Genomic DNA, 16,240 nt, shown 5'->3' with positions numbered 1-16,240 from the left:
GGGGCTCGGCGCCCGCGCCCTCCTCGGGGCTCGCGACCACCCCGCGCAGCCCGTCTCCGCCTCGGCCCCTCCCCCCCGCCCCAGGCGCCGCGAGGCGTGCCCACCCCTCCCCGCCCCCGCCGCGGTGGGCGGGCCCAGGCCGGGCGGGGCTGGTGGGCGCGGCGCCCCGGCTCCTGGCTCGGAGGAGACGGCGGGCGGCACTAGGGGGAGCTGCTGGCGACGCCGCCGCGCCGGCCCCCCACGCCCGCGGCCCCGAGCGCCGCCTCCCCAGCCCGCGCCGCCGCGATGGCGGAGGACAGCGAGTCTGCGGCCAGCCAGCAGAGCCTGGAGCTGGACGACCAGGACACGTGCGGGATAGACGGGGACAATGAGGAGGAGACGGAGCACGCCAAAGGGTAGGCGCGCGGGCGGCACGGGGCGCGAGGACAGCGCGCGGCGCGGGCTGCGCCCGGACGCCGGGTCCGGGGGCGCGGGCGGGGCCGGGGCCGCTCTGAGGGGGCGGGAGGTCCCCAGGCCCGCTGAGGTCCGGCTCCCGGGGGCTCGCGGGCGGCGCGGCGGAGGCGAGGCCCGGGGTGGGCGGGGAGGCGCGGGCCCCCCGTGCGGGGACCGGCGACGCCGCTGTCACCTGCCGCGGGGCCGGCCGGCCCCTGCTCGTCCCCGCCGCCTCCTGAGCCCGGCCCCGGCCCGCGGGTGCGACGTGCGGTCCTGGCCGGTGTGCGACTCGGCGGGACCTAGGGGAGGCGCGGTCCCCGTCCCTTTGTGGCGGCCCCGTTTGTGGGAAGTCGTCCCCTTCTGTTCCTTGTCATCCTCTTCTTAAGTCCTTCTAGACCTTCCCACCCCTCCCCCAGCCGCCACCACCTCCAGAAAAAAAAAAAAAAAAAAAGAGGAGCTGATGGGGGCGGGGGGGGGGGGCAGTGGTTTGACATTTGCGCCGGGTCGGTTGCTCGCTGGAGGCGCGGAACTGCGGAAAGTTGTGCTTCGCGGCCGCTGTCCCCTCCCGCCCCGCGCGGAGAGCCCCCGCGGACGCGCGGGTTTGCCACTGCCCGCGGGTTTGCCACTGCCCGGCGTGCCTGCAAAGCTCCGTAAAGCAGGTCCGGTCCGCTGATTTGGGCTCACGCTTGGGGGCCAGCTCCCGCTGGTCTGAACAGATCCTGCTTGCAAAGCGGTGTTTGATCTCCAAAGCCAGAGGCACCAAGGATTTTAGCACCCGATCAGGTTTCCTCTGATTCCTTTTCACTGGCCGGCTCCCCTTTCTCCCCCGCAGACTAGATTTGCTCTCGCTTTGGAGAAAAGATTGCTTCCGGTTAAGGGTATTGAAGTTCTGTTTTTAGAGTCTGGGAGGGGGGAGGCGGTCATTTTAAATAAGACTGGTGTCCTTAAAGGTGGTGTTTGCATTACCCTTTTACCCCGTCGGCTTCACACTGCGCTGGTACCGAGCACTTCCTGCCGCCCCTTGGATGTGAGATTTTGCAAACCGTGGTGACTGAAGAAGTGGGTCAGCTTGAAAACATGATAGGGAGGCCTTAGACACAGATGGCTTATTTATTCAGTTCATGGAGAGGATTCTTTCAGTGATTGACGATTTAAAGTGTAAAGCATTTGCATTCTGTTTAACGTCTGCTTGGAGATTTGTTTAAGAAAAGAACTTTTACTGAGCTTTTAAGGTGTTAGAAAATATTAAAAGAGATCAAGAAAAAGAAAAGCTGACTAAATCTTTCTCCCATTTGCAAGTCGCTTTTTTTTTTTTGTAATGAATTCTTGGGTGGCGCCTCCAAGTACCGAATGTTACAATTCAAGTCTAGAATTTCTTTTTTTTAAGAGGAAAGGAAATTCTTACAGATATCTGAGCCTGAGTTCTGTTTATGCAGTGATAGAAATGTGCCTGTGATAGCTAGCTAAATATAAATTTGCTTTTGAGACAATAGCATTAGTGCTAGAATGGGCCCAGGTGCACATGGGACGGGTTACCCCAATAACTTCAGCACCTGTCCATTATCTTTCTGAGGAGACCCTGGACTTTTCTCTTCTCCGCTGTAATTTCTGTTATTAAGTCTTTGGAAGGTTTGATCTGTACCTCCTTGCCTACGCAGTCCAGAACGTCCATGCTACAGAGAATTATTTATCTGTGTGTCCACTGATCTGGGAAGCCGTGGCTTCCTTGGCTGTGTGAATTTCCCGGATCGGCACCCAGAGGCATCTCTCTGTCCCCTTCAGAGGTTTTCAGTCTTGTACATTCACATAGCATATATTAGCACAGTTACTCGAAATGTAGGGATGCCCAGTAGACAAGTATTTTAACCAAGAACGGGTAATACAACAGCTTCTAGTGGTAAGAGATTGATATAATGGATTTTTTTTTTGGTAGTCTGTTAAATGTGAGGAGAGCAGTAAAAATTCATGTTGCTGGGCTTGTTGGACTGCTTTTTTGGGGGGTTTGAATTTCGATGGTGTGTGCCAGATTTGGGGGTACTCGTGTTTTATTTGACTTGTGTACTGATGGTATGGCTCAGTGAAACCTGGATTTTTTTCTTACATCGCTCCAGTTTGTAAATGTTAACATTTGAAAAGAGGTTTTCTCTGCTTGACCTCTTCCTTCTCTACCAGTTTAAATTAAATTACAAATAAGGAGCCTTTGGAGGAATGCGTAGGTAAACACTCTACGTTTTAATGATGAATTGTTGAAGCGGCGCCTGGCTGGCTCAGTCAGTAGAGCCTGCCACTCTTGATTTGGGGGTCTTGAGTTCGAGCCCCACGTTGGGTGTAGAGATTACTTAAGAATGATGAATTATCGCTTTGAGGCCACGAGGTATGGGTCAGTACACAAAGCAGTAATTTACTAAATACTATCCTGGTGGCCAGAAGGAATTAATTTCCTACCACTATTGAGTATGCAGTTGACGCTTGAACAACACTGGTTTGAAACGCACAGGTCTGGTTATACACGGATGTTTTTCCATAAATACAGCACACTATGCAAATATTTTGTCTCTTCCTTATGATGTTCATAATAACATTTTCTTTTTTCCAGCTGGCTTAATTGCAAGAATACCGTATATAATATATATACAAAATAGGTGTTCATTGACTGCTCATGTTATCAGTGAGGCTTCTGGTCACCACTGTGTCGTTAGTAGTTAAGTTTTGGGGGAGTCAAAAGGTATACAAAGATTTCTGACAGCGTAGGCATTTAGAACCCTAACACCCCGATGTTCAGGGGTCAGCTGTCATGTATTTACTGCTTGTTTTAGACATATTAGTTGCAACTAGAGCCTTAGATAAAAGGAAAATACCAAATTAGATTCTTTTGCACCAAAAAAATGTCTTCTTTCATTTTCATGGAATTTTCTTTATGGACTTAAAAGATCATTGCACTTTTGTGGATAATATTTCAAGCCCATGAATGAAACGTTTTATGCTCTGTGAAAAGACCAATAAAGGATTACCTAGATTGTTTAAATAACTCCCTTGTAACATATGCCTCACAATTAGGGGAAGTAACCTTGTGAAGAGCATGGAAGGAACTTGAAAACTGTCAAGCAAATTGGAAGTTCTAAAGTAATTGTGTTTGTACTGTAATTTTCTTTTTTTTTTTATTTATTTTTATTTTTTTATTTTTGGGACAGAGAGAGACAGAGCATGAACGGGGGAGGGGCAGAGAGAGAGGGAGACACAGAATCGGAATCAGGCTCCAGGCTCTGAGCCATCAGCCCAGAGCCCGACGCGGGGCTCGAACTCACGGACCGCGAGATCGTGACCTGGCTGAAGTCGGACGCTTAACCGACTGCGCCACCCAGGCGCCCCTGTACTGTAATTTTCTTAACAAAGACTTTCTAAGTAGATGAAATTTTACTTCAGTCCAGCTTTCTATGTGAATAATTAGAAAGGGTTCAGATGACTGAACATTTCTGTTCTACTGGGGTTGACTGCTACTAAAGAGGTTCCCTTTAGGGTGACTTCCCGTGCAGCTTTCCCAGGTGGGTTTGAGGTTAGGTAAATACTCATGGACCTTTAACACTTCTCTCCGTTTGATGCATAGGTGGTTTCTGTTACTTTCTTCAGAAGGGATTTGGGGAAACTTTGAGGACAGGGCAAATTTCACTATTTTCTCATTCTTGCCCCCCCCTTTTTTTTTTTTTTCTTTTAGTTTATTTATTTTGAAAGAGAGAGGGTGCACACAGGAAGGGTAGAGAGGGAGAGAGAGAATCCTAAGCAGGCTCTGCACTGTCAGCATGGAGCTCTGTGTGGGGCTCGAGCCCGCGCACTGCCATGAGATCATGACCTGAGCTGAAAGTTGGACGGTTAACCAATTGAGCCACCAGGCACCTCTGGTCCTTGCCCCATTTTATGCATCTTTTCCCCATTTGTAAAGTACACTGGGTGGTGGTAATTATCTCTTACTCGGCCTGCCACACCTCACACGAAGCATAGTTATTGGCCAGTGTTGGAGGCATTGTCACACAATTGGCCCCAAATAAAATTAGCGTTCAGGTCGGCAACAAAACCAAATCCCTTTTCTGGCTTTACCAACACCGATTTTCACAATGCAAAAAAAAAAAAAAAAAAAAAAAGGAAAGAGAAAAACATTTTCCTAGACAGATTGATGGCTTTTATCTCCTTCCCACCAAGAGCGTTTTCCTCAATATTCAGTGTGGTGGAATAGGAGGCAGCTACCAGGACTATTTACCTAGGGAGTAACATAAACATTTATGAATATACTGTTGTTGGCAGATGAATGGCCAAATTATTCCCTGAGGTAGTTACGAAATAGTTGTAGTATTTGAGGGTTATTCTGAGACATTTTTAAGACTTTTTTTTTTCTCTCCTTAGAAAAATGAAGGTCTGGTATTTGGTAAAGATTAAATCTTTGGAGTGAACAAAGAACAAAGAACGTAACCTGTCTTCTCCCACACCCCATATAGGGGGGACATTGAAGTTATTCTCTGCACAGTATATTGTTCTTTCTGACTTTATCTGTGTATCGAGACCGGCTGTGGGAACTTCGTAGGATAATTCAAAGCTGCCCTTTCTGAAATCTGATCTGTTATCAACTGTGTAGATCTAAATGGAAAGGTGTGTTAACAGCTTATGCCCAAAAACTCCCTCAATTCCAGTAACAGTCTGAAATCATCAAATGTCCGCTCTGACTTGCATCTGAAATGTGATATCACTTTGGGCTCAGAACAAACTTCTTCCAGAAGTTTACCTAAACTCTGGAAAATATCAAGGTATGGGACACACTCTTCATCATGCTGAAGTTGTTTGTTAACACAAGTGTCCACACTAAATATATAGGAGTAAAAGTCCGTTGCTTAGTTAACTCAGGGAGTGGAACCAAATTCTGTACCAAGTTCAAGAAAAAGTTGGTTGATTTTTTTTTTTTTTGTTCTTGTATTTGAAAATATGTTTCTGACTTTTATTCATTTTAAGAGTAAAATATGCAGTATTAAAAATTCAAGCAGGGGTGCCTCGGTGGCTCAGTTAGTTAAGTGTCCAACTCTTGATCTCAGCTCAGGTCTTGATCTCAGGGTCATGAGTTCAAGTCCCACTTTGGGCTCTGCAGTGGGTTTGAAGCCTACTTAAAAAAAATTCAAACAATAAAGTGTATAAAGAGTTGAAGGCGCCTGGTCATCTTATTTACTAGAGAAACCACTATTGACAGTTTAATCCGCTAACATTGTAATGTATATTAAAGAGTGCATATTTAACGTAAATGAGATCAAACTTTACGTGGACTCATTTGTTACCTTGTGTTTTTCACTGACTATTAGTGTTGTCTGCTAGAACTTTCTGCAGTGATGGGAATGTCCAATAGCTGTCACTAGCCACCTGGAAGGTGGTTAGTGTGACTAAGGAACTGAATTTTAAATTTTATTTAATTTTAATTAATTTAAATTTAAATGGCCCTTTCTGTGGACAACTCAGATCATATCCTGCTTTTGACTTCTTGAAGCTTCTCTGGTACTCAGAATATTTCTTTATTTTTCTGTTGTCTTCCCTGGATATTCGACATTTCTTCCTTCTAGCTGTATACCCTACTTTTCTTCGAAACTCTGAGAATGATCTTTAAGTTTTGAACAAGTATGTTTTTATCTGTATTTCTCTATCAATGTCAAAAATTAACCATTATCTAAAATATTCTACCAAGACAAAACGTATAGGATATTTGACTTTTCCTTCCTTTACATGTTCTAGGTTTTGTTGGAGTAGTCTGGAATTTTAATTCCATGTATCTTTTTTATTTTTGCCCTTATATTCCATTAAAACTTTTTTAACTATTCCATTATACTCACATCAATATTGTCAAAAACTTCTTAGACTTTCCTTTTTTGTTGCTTATCACTATTCCTTGTAAACCATACCTTCTTTTTTTGAGTACTTTTTCATTTTTTTTAAGTTTATTTATTTATTTTGAGAGAGACAGAGTGAGTGGGGAAGGGGCAGAGAGAGGGAGACAGAGGATCCAAAGCAGGCTCTCTGAGAGCCCCGTGCGAGGCTTGAACTCACGAACTGCGAAGAATATGAACTGAGCCAAAGCTGGACGCTCAACCAACTGGGCCATGCAGGTGCCCCTCATTTTTTTTTTTTATTAGAGTATGCAGATGATATATTTTCTGAATTCCTGTATGTCTGGAGATGTCTTTCTTTTGTCCTCATGCATAAACCACAGTCTGGGCATGCGTGTAATTCTGTAATAATCATTTTTCTCCAAACTCCACAAATGCTTTATTATCATCTGGCATTTAGTGGCACAGATGTTATTTCTCTGCCAATCTGCTTCCCTTTCTTGTATAGGAAACCTTACTCTTTCTTTGTTTTGAATTGCTTTTAGTCTAGAAGTTTCTAGGATTTTTCCCCTATCTTTCTATAACCTGAGGGTTTCTGCATCCTTTTACATCCTAGAATCACACTTTTCTTTAATATCTGAACACAGTGGCTCAAGCTCAGACAGGATGATTGCGGTTTCTTAGAGCCTGAGGCTTTCACGGTTCTCAGCCTGCCCATCGCTAGCTCCAAATGATTTAGGCTCCTTTCCATTTTCTCCTCAGACCTTTGACCCTGGGTCACTTTGTTGTCTGTCATCCCCTGCCCCCAAGAACCACTAAGGTAAGGCTGTTGTGCACACCATTGACTGAGGGTTTTGTGAATAATGAGGGGGAGAGGTTTGATTATAGCGTAGGGCAGAAAACAACTTATTCGCCATCAGACATCACTGTTCACCAAAGGGATTGATTTCCTGTCCGTGCCCGTCCCTGGGCCAGGGCTTCGCACATGTTCTTGGGGGTCCTCTCTCCCCGAGTGTGTTCTCTACATCTTCCCACCTTTGCCTCCTTCTCCAAGTTCAAGGTCTGGCTAAGGTTTCCACTGAAGGTGATAATCCCTGCCAGAGGCCCTACCGCCCTTCCTGCCACAGTGAGATCTGTGGTCCTTTTCAGAAAAGGAGATCATAAACAAGGCTGACACCTCCAAACATGTCTGCAGAACATGAACGTGTGTCCACCTGTCTGCTCACCAGTAGGCTGGGCACGGACGCCGTGCTTGCAGGCTCTGATTTTTGCCATATCTGGTGCACTGAACATACTGGCGGCCTAACAAAGATTTATCAAATGGATTCAGTGGTTCTTAGTCCCCCTTGACAAATTAATTTCTAATTTAAAAAGTTTCCCCCTATGTGCATTAGGAATATGTGAAGGATTTTTTTTTTTCTCCTAATTCTCATTGAAAGGACTTGAGATGTAGAATTCTCTGTTGGGTTCTGTGCTGCAGAGGATCCGGTGTGTAAAATAATTGCTAATTTTTTGAACTTCTGGTATGTTCTTCTTACTTCGTGTATACATTTTTCTTGTTGAACCTTTGTAGCAACAGATGAGGAGAAGGGGGCTTTTCCAAGTTTATGTAACTTGTGCAGGCCACATTTCAGATTCAGATGTAGGTGTTGGGCCTCTTGCCATGTGACTGTAAACTCTCGCCTGTGCACTAAACTGCGTGGACCGTAAATCAATAAAGTAGTGATTTGTTTGATAGTGTTTCACGCTTATCTCCCTGGAGGTCAGAGATTACCAACCTGAGCACCTCTTCAGTCACTTTTCTCAAGTGTAATGAGTACAGTAAATGTCAGTGAGTTTAAAAATAAATGAATGCATTTCCTCGTTTAAAAAAATTTTGCAGCTTGATTACAGAGAGCCCTCTTGAATTTCTCTTCAGGCCCGTTAAAGGACTAATTTTAATTACAGCATCGTGTAATTTGCAGTGAGATCTTTTTTCTTCCCTTCCTGTTTCATGGCTATCTCCTCTCCCTTCTGGACCAAATTCTGTAGCTGCCCCCCCCATGGCCTCCTGCAGGCCAGCATCCTTCCCCTGGTGCCCTCTGCCTCCCAGCACTGCGATGGGTCAAGCCTCCATAGTCAGTTTACCAGAAGAAGCAAAACGTGTTCGGGAGTCTGGTGTTGAGCAGCTCCCGTGGACAGCACTGCTGGAGGAATCCACTTGAGCCTGCTGGTTCCCTCTGGTTCACACTGGTTCCCAGCTCCACAGCCTGGCTGGTTTGACACTTGAGAGGGTAGTGCTTTTGTGGGTGTTTTGGGTTCCTGTAAGTTAGGAAGTTCTTCAAGCCACAGGAGAAGATCCAATGCACACATCACCCAGCAGGCATCCCAAACAGAGGTGGGATTTTAATTGTACAGTTTCTCTTTTGTGAGCACATTGTGTTTCTGTTACTGCATCAAACACACACACACACACACACACACACACACACACACACTGGGGAAATATGGGCTCCTTTATTCCCACGGCAGTGTTCGTTCACTCATGTTCAAGTTCATGTAGTACATTCCAAGAATGATGGTGATTCAGTTAATATGATAATTGCCCATAATTTCTTCATTTGGTGTTTTTGGGGCATGGGGGAGGGATACTTGCTGTTTACTATCCTTTGGGTGTTGATTAACATTTTGTAGAAACTGAAGAAAAAAACCAATGAAAGCAGAGATTTTTTTTTTTTTTTTTTCCAAATGAAGTTCACAGGTTGCCTGGGTGGCTCAGTTGGACTCTTGGTTTTGGCTCAGGTCATGATCTCACAGTTTGTGAGTTCAAGCCCTGCATTGGGCTCTGTGCTGACAGTGCAAAGCCTGCTTGGGATATTCTCTCTCTGTCTCTCTCAAAAATAAACAAACTTTGGAAAAAACTTGCTTTTGCAAAAGCACATCGTTGTTGTTTTTTAAATTTTTTTTTAATGTTTATTTATTTTTGAGAGAGAGAGAGACAGAGCATGAGCAGAGGAGGGGCAGAGAGATGGGGAGACACAGAATCTGAAACAGGCTCCAGGCTCTGAGCTAACAGCACAGGGCCCGTTGCGGGACTCAAACTCACAAACTGTGAGATCTTGACCTGAGCCGAGGTTGGACGTTCAACTAACTGAGCCACCCAGGTGCCCCATCACGTCGTTTTTAATAGAGAATGTCGGAATGTATCATTAGGCAAAAAGACAGTTCCTTGGTATATATCTTAAAAAATGTGATCTACTCTTCTTGTCCTGGAAATTCCTGTCATTTGGTGTCCCGGGAACATCATAGCCCTCGCTGAGTCCTGTGACACGACTGGCCTCTCCATCTTACGACTCGGTGGAGACTCATCATCGTTCACTCAGTCTGCTCTTGGGCTCTCGGTCCGCGGCTGCTAGGGGGCCCCTTCTCCCAACTCAGCTCTGTCTCCTTCCTGCCGCCTGGAGTGTTTCTGTCCTCCCTGCCGTCGGCCGCGGTGTGTGTGATGGGAAGTCACAGGTGAACCCAGCAGACGTCCTGGGGCTGGCAGAGGATAAAGTAGAGGGAGCCTGGCCCCTCTTGTCACAGGACGTCCCTGTGGGGCACACGGAGACTCCCGAGAGAGAAGTGAGCTTCTGTGCCGGATGCTCTGGGATTTGGGACGTTACCCGACACAGCCCGACCCGTGTGCTAACAAATGCAGCATTGGTGTATTAGCTGTGGCTCCGTATCCACCTTAATTTGTTAAATTAAAGAATATTTTGAATAGGTTGTTGAGCGTATGGTTGCGAGATCCAAGAGGCACAAAAGGGTGTCCCGTGGAAAGGGAGTCTCGCTCTCCTAGCTGAGTGTCCCTCTTCAGGAGCAGCTGCTGTTGCCGGCCGGTGGCCTGTCCTTGCGATGGCGTATGCTGGTCCAACATACACAGGGACACGGGTGTGCGTGTGCACGCGTGCGTGCTTACACGTGCCTGTGCAGATGGTAGCGAGCTGGACCGCTGCCGCACCTCGGTTTTCCACTTCACGGTGTGTCTCTGAAATACGGGTATCGGAGCACATAGACCAAGCTCTTTTTTAATTGTTTGAAACAATATTTTTTAAGTTTATTTATTTTCAAGAGAGAGAGAGAGAGAGCGAGCACGATCAGGGAGAGGCAGAGAGAGAGGGAGACACAGAATCTGAAAGGGGCTCCAGGCTCCGGGCTGTCAGCACAGAGCCCGACGCGGGGCTGGAACTCACGAACTGCGAGATTGTGCCCTGAGCTGAAGTCGGACACTCAACCGACAGAGCTGCCCACACAGGCACCCTGACCAACCTCTTTTTTTAAAAGGCTATATGGGAGCACCTGGGTGGCTCAGTCGGTGAAGCGTCCGAGTTCAGCTCAGGTCACGATCTCGCGGTCCGTGAGTTCGAGCCCTGCATCAGGCTCTATGCTGACGGCTTGGGGCCTGGAGCCGGCTTCCGATTCTGTGTCTCCGCTCTCTCTGCCCCTCCCCCGTTCATGCTCTGTCTTTCTCTGTCTCAAAAATAAAAAAAACGTTAAAAAAAATTTTTTTTTAAAGGCTGTATGTTGGGGGCATCTGGGTGGCTCAGGGTGGCTCAGTCGGTTGAACGTCCAACTCTTGAATTCGGCTCGAATCATGATCCCAGGGTCCTGCTGAGCATGGAGCCTTCTCAGGATTCTCTCTCACTTTCTCTCTCTCTCCCCTCCCCTTTCTGCTCCCTTCCTCTGCTCCTCTCCCCTGCCCGCATGCTCACTCTCTCTTAGAAAGAAAGAAAGAAAGAAAGAAAGAAAGAAAGAAAGAAAGAAAGAAAAGCTAAAAAGTTGAATGTTGTATCATTGACTAGGTGTGCCATTATTTAATCTGTCCCCTGTGAATAGATCATGAGGTTGTTTCCGTTTTTTTTGTGTGTGTGTGTGTGTGCCAGTAAGCAGTGCTGAAATTAATATCTTTGTATGTATATCACTTCTCCAAAATATTTCTTTTTTTTTTTTTAATGTTTTTTTATTTCTGAGGCAGAGAGAGACAGTGCCTGAGTAGGGGAGGGGCAGAGAGAGAGGGAGACACAGAATCAGAAGCAGGCTCCAGGCTCTGAGCTGTCAGCACCAAGCCTGACGTGGGGCTCGAACTCACAAACCGTGAGATCATGACCTGCCGAAGTCGGTCACTCAACCGACTGAGCCACCCAGGCGCCCCTCCAAAATATTTCTTAATGAATATTTTAGTGTCTTTTTTAGCTAACAAGCATTAGAGAGGCCGTGTGGCATATTGAAATTAGTATTAAACCAGAAATCAAGAAACTTCTGTCACCAAGCCTCAATTTAATTTCTCTGAGCTCTGGGGTGCCTCTGTGCTTTTAAAAAATTTCCTTGTCTCTTTCCTCTACCAGCCCAAAGTGGACTGTGACCTTTAGCTCCCTTCTGGATTGGGGCTGGCATAGCCTTCTGTGCTTTAGAACTCCCAAGTTCACTTTTGTGATTCCAGGTGATGGCCTCACCTGTTGCTATGGCAGCCGCATCACTCTTCAGACACGGGTTTTCTCTCCACAGCCGTGTAGATCTTGCCCCTCACTTCTTCACAGGATTTTTCTGGGGGAAGAGAGCAAAATATTTTGCCACACTCTGTAACTACAAGGATTTCATGTACGTATGGAATGTTTCTGTAATGAGAGATTTGATGAGGTCCGTGATCAGCATTAGGATATAGAAAAGAGGTAGAAAACAAAACTGTGTGGGGCGCCTGGGCGGCCTAGTCCGTTAAGCATCCAACTTCAGCTCAGGTCATGATCTCGCAGTTTACGAGTTCGAGCCCCGCGTCGGGCTCTGGGCTGGTGGCTCAGAGCCTGGAGCCTGTTTCCGATTCTGTGTCTCCCTCTCTCTCTGCCCCTCCCCCGTTCATGCTCTGTCTCTCTCTGTCCCAAAAATAAATAAACGTTGAAAAAAAAAAAAGATATATTTAAAAATTTCATTTTACATTTTAAATATTTCTTCCCTTACTCTGATCTTGGACTGTCTGCAGACAGGCCTTAACTTCACAAACTGTAAATCACACTAGACTAGTTTCTTGCTAATGCATATTGGTAAAATTTTATTATAATTCACATTAACTCTTACCAGAATTGGGTTTTATAGGAAGTAGGCACCAGAATTGTTTGGTAATAAGGAAATGATTATGGCCAGAGAACGCTAATGAGGACACATTTTCCCACATTTACATTATGGTAAGAGTTGAAAGACTAAAAAATTTGGAAGCAAGCAGATATCTCAAAAAGGGGGATTGTAGGGGCGCCTGGGTGGCGCAGTCGGTTAAGTGTCCGACTTCAGCCAGGTCACGATCTCGCGGTCCGTGAGTTCGAGCCCCGCGTCAGGCTCTGGGCTGATGGCTCGGAGCCTGGAGCCTGTTTCCGATTCTGTGTCTCCCTCTCTCTCTGCCCCTCCCCCGTTGATGCTCTGTCTCTCTCTGTCCCAAAAATAAATAAACATTGAAAAAAAAATTAAAAAAAAAAAAGGCGGGGGGGATTGTTTAGCAAACGGTAGACCAGGAGCGAGCAAAGGAGTCATCCAGCTGCTTCCACCCCAACTGGGCCTGGGTTGAATCTAGGGCTTACTGAAGTCACTGTCCTCCTGCTAACACCTGCGTAAACATTGACATTGTTGGCCAGTCCCACTGTGACCTCTACCCAACTGCAGCCCCCTTGGCTGACCTTTATAATGATCTCTGACCTTCACTGGCCATAAACTTGGGGGGGCCATCTTTGAGCTCTGAGCCTTCCAGAGGCAGGTCCGTGATTTACTGCTTGATTGGAGATAACGCCGCTTTGGAGAGCCTCGGACATATATTTCCTCTATCAGCCCCATGAGGAGAAGGAATGTGCTGAAAAAGGCACGAAGCCACCTAACTGATGAGGTGGCTGAAATCTTCAGGTCAGGCGATAGCACAGCACATGATGGCAGCTGGAAGGGTGGTGACACCTCGCTCTGGACTGAGTGTTACAGTCGGGAAGAAAAAGGGTAAAGGAGTCATTCTTGGAACTGCACGAATGAGCCGCTGACCAGAACAGACTGACTCTTGAATCTGAACCGTGGGTCAAATCCATTATTGAACTGGGTGGCCACATGATCAACATTGGAGATGGCTGTCCCGATCCAGCATGAGGAGAGGCTTGAGGCCAGCGCACCCAAAGGATTTGACTCTACCTTGGCCCACTTCCCACAGCTGTGGGTGCGAATTCTCCTCTGTCTGCAGGGCACTGCTAAGCACCTGTGGGTTACTTGTACCGTTCCTAAACTGCATCCAAACCTCCTCATGCATTGTCCCCTGTAGTGCCTTTCCATCTATTCATGGGATTTGGCATCCTAAACATAACGTACACACAGCACTAAACATCTGTTATAATTCATTGAAAAACCAAGAGGCTGATAAAAAATGTTCAAAGATCACGAATAGGCAGTTGACAAACGAAGACCTAAATATTGCCAGTGTATATCTAAAAAGATGTTCAGCCAGCAGAGATGCATGGAGGAGAGGCGTTATGGTGTAGTAATTGCATGGGCTCTGGAGCCCAGACCGGCTGGACTCGCGTCCTGGCCCTTCTTGCAACTTTCACCAGGTTCCTTCATCTCTTTGGATTTCAGTTTCCTCTTCTGTTAGACGAGAAGATCAGCATAATAGCACTTGCCTTACAAGTTGTGACTGTGCACAAGGTTGACATCTGTGAGGTGTTTGGTTAGCACAGCACCTGGCACGGTGAGTGCCCCGCAAAGCTGCTGCCGTGGCTGGTGGGGGCGAGGATGGCAGCCAGCGCTAGATTGTTCTCCAGAGTGGCTTTGTCCATTCACGTTTCACCAGTGGTTATACGGGCGTTCCTTTACCTCCCATCCTTCTGATATTGTTAGACTTGCAAATGTTAAACAAATCAGCAGATGAAGAGTAGAATCTGAGGCGGTTTTGTTTTCATGTTCCTTCCTGCCAGGGAGGTGGGTGGAGCATCTTGTTACGACTTTTTTGGTGGTTAGAGATTCCTCTTTTGTGAAGGGCTTACTCATAGCCCATTCTTCTGTCAGTCTTTTGTCTCTTTCTTATTGATTTTTTAAATTAATTTCTCATTCACACAGCAAATATTTATTGAGGATCTTTTGTATGTCAGACACTCCTTTAGGAGCCAAAAATACAAAGGGAAATGCTGTTTTGTGCATCCCATGTACTAGTTAGAGGAAGAATAATAAATACATAGCACAATTTTAGCTACCAGTAAGTTACGAGAAGAGGTAAAGCAGGGCAATCATAAAGATAGTTAACATTGAGTGATTTCTGTGTGCCATCTACCGTACTAAGTTCGTACATGTATTAATTTGTTTTCTTCTTGCAATTCTTCCTGTCTGTTCAAAACTCCATCCTTTTACGGCTGTGGAAACCGAAGCACAGACAGGTTAAGTAATATATTCCAAGTCACACAGCTAGAAAGTAGTGGAGCCAGAATTAAAAACCAGGTGGTCAGACCCCTAGCTAGTGCCTGCAATCCTAGCCCGGATGTCATGTTTTCTCTCTGTGCTGTGCTGGGGAGAAAATGGGAAGGCGAAAAGAGCTTTTTGTGGATTCTGACCATTGGTAGTATTTTATCATGTGCCTTATGAATATCTTGCCTCATTATGTAGTTTAACATTTTTATTTATAATGGGTTTGCCACAAAATATTTAACTCCGATGTAGTCAAGTTATTGCCTTTTATTTATGGTTTGTTTTTTTTGAGTCCTTGTGTAAGGAATGATTTCCTTCACTGATATTAGGAAGCTGTTATCTCATTCTTTCAGTTTTTCATTCAACAGGTGTTTACTCGAGCACCTACTATATTCCAGACACCATCCTAGGCCCTGGGTGGATGTTAACTACACTGACAAATATCACCGCCTTCAGTTTTAAAGTTATATTTTCTAACTTTGGGTCTTTAATTCATTTAACACTTATTTATTTTTTTGAAGTGTATTTCTTTTGAGAGAGAGAGAGAGAGCGAGTGCAGGGTAGGGGCAGAGAGAGAGAAGAAGAGAGAAAATCCCAGGCAGGCTCCGTGCTGTCAGCGCAGAGCCTGATGCGGGGCTCAGTCCCACAAACCACGAGACCGTGATCTGAGCTGAAATCGAGAGTCAGATGCTTAACTGACAGAGCCAACCAAGCGCCCCTAAAATTTATTTTTGTAGTTTGTGGGAAGTAGAAAACTAATTTTAGTTTTCTCCACAAAGGAAGTCAGTTTTCCTGATACTATTTACTGAAAGTTCATTTCTTCAGTTGTTGGTGATGTGATCATTGTCATATAGCAGGTTCCTGTACATCATGGGTTGTTACTGGTCTGCCTATGCTATTTCATTGATCTCTTTGTCTGTTATTGAGATCTGTGGTATTTTTTAAATGTTTCCTTTGTAAAGGCATTGTGATTATTTTTTTCAGTGATTATATTTATTTCCTTTTTATTGAAGAATACTTCACATACAACATAATGATTCAGTATTTAAATACATTACAAAATGGTCACCACAGTAAATCTAGTCACCATCTGTCACCATATAAAGTTGTTACGATATAATTGACTATGTTCCCTGTGCTGTACATTACATCCCCATGCCTTATGTATAACTGGAAGATTGTACCTCTTAATCCCCTTTGCCTATTTTGGCCATCCCCCTACCTACTTCCTCTTTGGCATCCATCAGTTTATTCTCTGTATCTATGCATCTGTTTCTGTTTTATTTGTTCATTTGTTTTGTTTTTTAGATTCCACATATAAAACATACAGAACTTGCCTTTCTCTGTCTGACTTCTTTCATTTAATGTAATACCCTCTAGGTCCATCTGCCCTGTCACAAATGGCAAGATTTCATCCTTTTTTATGGCTGAGTAATAATCCATGGAGTGTATGTATCTGTGTATGTATGTATGTATATGTATGTATGTGTAATGTGTGTGTGTGTGTGTGTGTGTGTATATAT

At 45.5% G+C, this 16,240-nt stretch overlaps 1 protein-coding gene across 4 annotated transcripts in view; it reads left to right on the top strand.

The window, feature by feature from the left end:
* Positions 1 to 217: 217 nt before the first annotated feature.
* NMT2 (N-myristoyltransferase 2) overlaps positions 218 to 16,240 on the top strand; it is a 74,032-nt gene continuing 58,009 nt past the window's right edge. For all 4 annotated transcript variants that reach the window (XR_007154240.1, XM_047868589.1, XM_047868588.1 and 1 more), the window contains exon 1: positions 218 to 395. Coding sequence is in view for 3 of the 4 variants with exons in the window: in XM_047868589.1 (XP_047724545.1) it covers positions 286 to 395 (110 nt within the window). In the remaining variant the exon portion in view is untranslated. The remainder of the gene's footprint in view (positions 396 to 16,240) is intronic.

The sequence above is a fragment of the Prionailurus viverrinus genome, chromosome B4 (assembly GCF_022837055.1).
Source record: "Prionailurus viverrinus isolate Anna chromosome B4, UM_Priviv_1.0, whole genome shotgun sequence".
NCBI classification, from domain to species: domain Eukaryota; kingdom Metazoa; phylum Chordata; class Mammalia; order Carnivora; family Felidae; genus Prionailurus; species Prionailurus viverrinus.
Note: the sequence above shows the minus strand (reverse complement) of the source record. Positions and strands in the feature narration are given on the sequence as shown.